This window comes from Ipomoea nil, unplaced genomic scaffold, assembly GCF_001879475.1.
Source record: "Ipomoea nil cultivar Tokyo-kokei standard unplaced genomic scaffold, Asagao_1.1 scaffold3100, whole genome shotgun sequence".
Taxonomy (NCBI): Eukaryota; Viridiplantae; Streptophyta; class Magnoliopsida; order Solanales; family Convolvulaceae; genus Ipomoea; species Ipomoea nil.
Window position 1 is genome coordinate 812,208 of NW_017619528.1, and position 6,774 is coordinate 818,981.

The following is a 6,774-nucleotide window of genomic DNA, read 5'->3' on the forward strand; positions in this document are numbered from 1 at the left end:
CGTTAATGTTTAATATGTCCACCAATCTTACCATACACCTACATCTATCATATCTTTTTCCTATTTTTAATTATCATTTTATTAAAATTATCTTATAACAATTAAATTAATTATAAATTATATTTTAATTAAATATTTATATGAATGTTAAATTATATATGTGTATATATGTGGGTGTTAACTTAGTATTATTTGTAAATTATTATTATATATAAAAATATATATATATATATATATATTTTTTGTTTTGATCACTATATTATTCAAATATATGATAATTCAAAAGTATCATCACTTGAAAATTGGAATACATAATTTTAACTAATTTTTTAAATTTATTCACCAATTTTGTTGCCACTTTAAGGAATATCATAATTTTGGGCATAAGTTTTCGCGCATTGCGCGTACAAACTGCTAGTACTACTATACAAAACGAATGTGAATAGTTGTGATGTACTTGTAGTTTAGTTTTTATGTACATTAAGATCTAGAATTATGATCATATAGGACAATTATTACGAATTGAACATAGTATGCACAAGATAAATCTTATTAAACATGGTTTGCCTATAATGTAGTATATATATATATATATATATATATATATATATATATATACATATTAATAAACTTTGTTTTTTTTTGACCATTTTGAACTTAATATATATATTAAGCGAATGAAAATACATATGATCTACATCCAGTTTAGTTTTTTTTTTTTTTTTTGAAAAAACAAAAGGATATATTATTAGATCAAATGTTGAATACAAAAAGGAATAGAGGAAATCCAAATAGAAGAATCAGATTGTGAACGAGCCGCCCTGGCCAAAGCATGGGCTAGCTTATTCTCTGATCTTGGAATAAAATTGAAGGACACTACTTCAAAGTGTCGTTGAAGAAGTCTGCTTTCTCTAAGAATTCGGCCTGCATATGAGTAATCAATTCCGGGCTTATTCAAAAGGTGACAAACCATCTGACAATCAGAAAATACTCGTATTTTGGAGTAACCAAGATCCTTTACCCAAGATAAGGCTTCTTTCACTGCCATAGACTCAGCAAGATGGACATCATCCAAGCAATTAATCTTCCCATTCTTTGCTGCCAAAAAATCATTAGTACTACTCATTAGCACACAGCCAAAGTAACCATGATCCACATTCGGGAACAAAGCAGCATCAACAAAAACATTTACCACATCTGCTTGCACAGTCATATTGATGCCATGCGAAAACCCAGTGCTCCCACCTTCCACCGAATCAGCGTCTCCCATTTGCAACCATTCAGCGGCTACACGTTGATATTCCAACCATATCTGATCGGTCTGCCAAGGTTTATTATTCCAAACCAGATTATTACGAGCTTGCCACAAACACCAACACAAGGCAGTAATAGAGCAAACTTTCTGCACATTACCATCTCTAAGATAAGCAGATAACCATACAACAAAAGTCATATCATCATTAGGGAGATTGCAATCTGCAATATTCTGCCAAAGTGATACAGTATGAATGCATTGGCAAAACAAATGCTTAAGTGTTTCTGGTTGCAAATTGCAAAGAGGACACATGGTATCAAGATCCACTCGACGGTTATGGAGGGCAACTCTAGTTGGAATAATGCAGTGAACACATCTCCAAATAAAGTTCAAAGCTTTGGGAGGTAGCTTAAGTTTCCAGATGTCACACCAAACAGGTTCAATATTTTCATGCACAGTGGATAACAAACGGTATCCCAACCTTACTGAATACATACCCCGAAGATCCCCACGGCAACACCAATTATCCTCAAACTGGTTAGCGATTGGAATCTTAAGTATAAGATCAACATCACGAGGAATGAAAATATGATCCAACAAAGTAACATTCCAACTATTTGAACCCGGAATCATTAAATCACTAACCTTCAGTGTTGGATCGTGCTGTTGGATGGGAGAATGCACAAACGGATCATTTGCATCAGGCAGCCACGGTTGATCCCAAACCCGAGTCGAAATACCATTACCTATCCTCCGGAAACAACCTTTCCGTAGGACCTCCTGACCGGCCAAGATAGATCGCCAACAAAAGCTCGGATTTGCACCAATAGTGGTAGTCAAGAAATCACCATTCGGGAAGTATCTTGCTTTGAGAAGGCGTGCAGCTAGCGAAGACGGATTCGTCAACAATCTCCATCCCTGCTTTGCTAACAAAGCAATATTAAAATTTCTCAAGCTTTTGAACCCCAAACCACCCTCTTTTTTAGGAATACACATTCTGCTCCACGATAGCCATCTAATCCCTCCACCTTGGCCACCTGAATCCCACAAAAACTTATTCATCATACGCTCAATGCGTTCACAAAAAGTAATGGGTAAAATATAGACACTCATGGTATAGGTTGGAAGGGCTTGAGCGACACTTTTCAATAATACTTCCTTCCCGGCCCTAGATAAAACCTTTTTGTTCCAGCCACTAAGTCTCTGCTTTAGCTTCTCTTCTATATAGGAAAACACCTCCTTTTTATTCCGGCCTACCCCCATTGGTAGGCCAAGATATTTCCCGATATCTCCCGCTTGATTAACAGAGAGCACTGCTGCCACCTGTGTCCTTACTGTCTCATTAGTGTTCCTGCTAAAGACAACACAAGATTTATCAAAGTTGACATGTTGGCCAGACATGCGTTCATAATTGAGTAGACAATGCTTAACCGTCCCTGCTTCCTCAACCTTTGCTTTGAAAAACAATAAGCTATCGTCTGCGAAGAAGAGATGTGAGACCCCAGGTGCCCTACGAGCAACTACACAAGGTGAGATGAGGTTTCTGTTCACTGCTCCAGAAATCAAATGGGAGAGTCCTTCAGCACATAAGATAAATAAGTAAGGCGATAACGGGTCTCCTTGTCTCAACCCGCAACTTGGAACGATAAAATCAGTTAACACTCCATTCATCGCCACCTTATATCGGACAGTAGAGACGCATCTCATAATCAACTTGATCCAGTGTGCATGAAAGCCTAAACGACTCAGAATATACTCCAAAAACTCCCATTCCATTTTGTCGTAAGCCTTCGCCATGTCGAGCTTTAAGGCACACCATCCATCTTTTCCCTCTCTTTTTCGGTTTAGGTAGTGAATTACCTCCGAAGCAACTATTACATTATCGGTTATTAAACGATCAAGCAAGAAAGCACTCTGAGTTACCGATACTATGCGTTGCAGAATTGGTTTCAACCTGTTAGCAATCATTTTTGATAATATTTTGTAGGTAACGTTGCAGAGAGCAATTGGCCGGAGTTCTCCCATGTTGATTGGACTCTTCTTTTTCGGGATAAGGGTAATATAAGCATCATTGAATCCCAACGAAAAACTATCACTCATGGCACAATCAATAACAAACTCAGCCACGTCTTGTCCAATCTCATTCCAGAAAAACTGATAGAACGCTGGACTGTACCCATCTGGACCGGGAGATTTATCTGGGGCCATCGAAAATAATGCATCCTTAACTTCTTCAATGGTGAAATGCCGCATAAGGTTATGATTATCCTCATCAGAAACTTTCATCGCCAAATCATCTAAAGCAGCGTCAAACTGTACCCCTTTTGTAGTGAAGATGTTCTGATAGTATCTTGCAGCCAAATTCAATAAACCATCTTCCTCGACCCACTGATTATTTTCATCAAGGAGTTTTGCAATTCTGTTTTTACGCTTTCTTGCAGAAGCATAAAGATGAAAAAATCTTGTGTTTCTATCCCCATGCCTAAGCCAATGTTGTTTGGCCCTTTGACGCCAAAACACATTTAGTTGATCAAATAAAGCACGCATGCGTTCATCCAACTCACGAAATAAGGATAAACTTTGAGTATCACGTCTGTCACGCAAACCTACTAAACGATGTTGAATGTATTGAATTTCTGTTTGCAATCGTTTAGCGTAATTACCGCCCCATCTCCGAAGTACTTCGCCACAATGATTTAATCTACTCGGGATTGCATCACCCATGGTTGCGTACCAAGAGTTAAGCACTACGTCTTTGCAACCTATTTCCTTTAACCATGCATTTTCAAACAAAAAGCGGCGTTGCTGACGAGATATTCGAGGCCCCTCAAGCTCAATATAAATAGCCGTGTGATCTGAAGTGATAACCTCATGATTATACACTGTGGCTTGGGGAAACAGTGTACACCATTCTGCTACCGCAACCGCTCTATCCAACCTCTCCTCAACCCAGTCCGATGTTCCTTTCCATCGCTCCCACGTGAATCTCCTACCACGCATACCAATATCAAATAGGCTGCAATCTTCCAAGGCTTGCGTGAAACCTTCCAAAAGAGAATTGGGGTGTGGGTGAATACCCCGCTTCTCAGATTGAGAAGTTAAGTCATTGAAATCCCCTGCCACCAACCAAGGAAGATCGGACTTTGTTTTGAGAGACCGTAGCAAATCCCATGACTGTTGTCGGCGGTTTCGTTCGGGGTAACCATAAAAACACGTTAATCTCCAGGGTTCGCTACCAGGTAGCCTAACCTCAACATCAATGTGGTTACTCGAGAAACTAATAAGATTTGCAATACCTGTCACGCCATAACAAGGCCAACCCACCTCCAATGCCTCCTTCATCTACATAAAATAACCCTTCATAATTTAATTTAACGCGCAAACGTTCTGCATGATCTCTTCGAACCTTGGTCTCCATAAGGAAAATAAACATAGGCTTGACCTTAGCTTCTAAGGCCACGATTTCCTGAACTGTACGTGGGTTGCCTAAACCACGACAGTTCCAACATAGCGAACTCATTGGGCCGGGCGGGACTGGGCTGCACCAGCTCCCGCCAATGGCAAGTTTTTTGAATGTACCTGCTCAAAATCCATAGGCACAATTGGACCAGACTTATTTTCCTCCTCAGACTCAGTACGCCTTCTTTTAGGATCCATTATGGTAATAGAATCATCATAATTATCCATGCACACATTTTGCGTTGAATTATTTTGAATATCCAATATTTCCTTACTTGGCACAACATTACCATGCAGAGGCTCAGTAATACTGATAGCAAGCGAATCATCAGGAGTAATTATCGGATTCTTTCCTTTTTCATTCTCAGTCTCCGATCTACCCGGCGGTACCCACTGCCTCCGTTCTTGTGTGGTTTCCGGCGCGATCCAACGTAACCCATCTGCCGGAATATTCCTCCGCCCACCTGCTCTCAAATCAGGACCATAGGGTTTCACCACTGGACTATCTTTATGACAAAATTTATCACCATGACCAAGAAGGCCACAGATGAAGCAGAACGTAGGGAGGCGTTCGTAGCGAAAGTCCACCTTTGCCCACTCCCCGTTATCCTTTTTCAACCACATACCTTTCTTAAGAGGCTTAGCAACTTCAATCTCAACCCTTACTCGAAAAAACAGCCTCATAGAGCCATCAAAGTTGCGATCATCCAACTTTGTAACTCTGCCGATGTAGCCACCGACAGCAGATAGAACAGCTTCTGATCGCAAGCCATTTGGGAGACCATGTACTTGAATCCAAAATTCAGCCCTATCCAAAACCACCGTTTCTGGGTCCTCAGCAACAGATATTCTTTTGAGGATCAGCAAGCTTTGCTCATAGGCCCAAGGACCATCCTCCAAGATGCGAGAGATATCCTTCTCACGATAAAACCGGAACAAAAACTTTCGCGGCTGAAGCTCCTTGATATTCATACCGAAAGAAGGCCGCCAAACATTGGTCATTGTGTCACGGAAAAACATGAACTTGATAGCCTTATCTGTCAGGATTCGGCCAACCATATAGTGCTCCTCTTCTTCCTGAACAGGTTGTAACGCAACATTCCCAACATACATCCAGTTTAGTTAGTATTTATGTACATCAAATTATTCCCATCAAATTAAATGCAGGTTACTTTGTTGAAAATTTTATGTTAGCTGCTTCCTTTAACTTATGATACGTTAAAGTGATATATACACTCATGGCATGTTTGGTTCATGGAATAGGTCAGGAATGGAATAACATTCCTTGGAATAGACCTATTCCATCGTTTGGTTGGATCATTTTGCCATGGGAATAGCATGCTTAGGAATGAGCTATTACCTTCGCAAGGGGAATAGCCATTCCTAGGGGGGCCTTGGTATTAGCTATTCCCATGCCCTTGGGAATAGCTTTTATATCACAAATACCAAAAATACCCTTTGCACATTATATAATATTTATATATATTTAATAAATATAGTGTATTATATAAATGTATATATTTAATTAATTATAATTTTTATCCATCAATCTATCAAAATATATATATATATATATATATATATATATATATATATATATATATATATATATATATATATATATTTAAATAAATTGTATACACACACACACACATTTTGTAGCATTTGCAATTGACATTTTGAGAAAAAAAAAAGTAATTTCTCAAAACTCCGGCCGTGACAGTTTATATATATATATATATATATATATATATATATATATATATATATATATGTATGTAAATAAAAAAATAATTGTATAAGATTCCTTAATTATGGAGTCTTGGCTCCTAAATTAAGTAGTCTGCTCATCTGCATGCCTAGCGGATGGGCATTGCAAGCTTGCCTAGCGGATGAGCATTGCAAGCTTGCCATGGAGCCTTGAGACTCCTTTTATAGGAGCCTCAAGGCTCCATTCCTTACTTCTCCAACCGATGTGGGATAAGTGAGAAAATAAATGTAAAAATATATATGTATTTGTATAATAATAATAATAATAATAATAATAATAATAATAATAA

At 38.4% G+C, this 6,774-nt stretch overlaps 1 protein-coding gene across 1 annotated transcript; it reads right to left on the bottom strand.

The window, feature by feature from the left end:
* Window positions 1-1,112: 1,112 nt before the first annotated feature.
* LOC109166477 lies at window positions 1,113-5,827 on the bottom strand. The gene is made up of 3 exons (XM_019315429.1): window positions 4,835-5,827; window positions 1,193-4,597; window positions 1,113-1,118 (listed from the first exon to the last, which is right to left on the bottom strand). Exons 1-3 carry the CDS (start codon window positions 5,825-5,827, stop codon window positions 1,113-1,115), a joined length of 4,404 nt encoding a protein of 1,467 aa, XP_019170974.1.
* Window positions 5,828-6,774: the final 947 nt, after the last annotated feature.

What these genes read in the sequence shown, in the direction of transcription:
- LOC109166477 (XM_019315429.1), bottom strand. Translation starts at nt 5,827, where the DNA reads ATGTATGTTGGGAATGTTGCGTTACAACCTGTTCAGGAAGAAGAGGAG. An exon ending in TGCCTATGGATTTTGAGCAG is followed by an intron (nt 4,598 to 4,834) that starts GTACATTCAAAA and finishes TATTTTATGTAG; the next exon opens with ATGAAGGAGGCATTGGAGGT.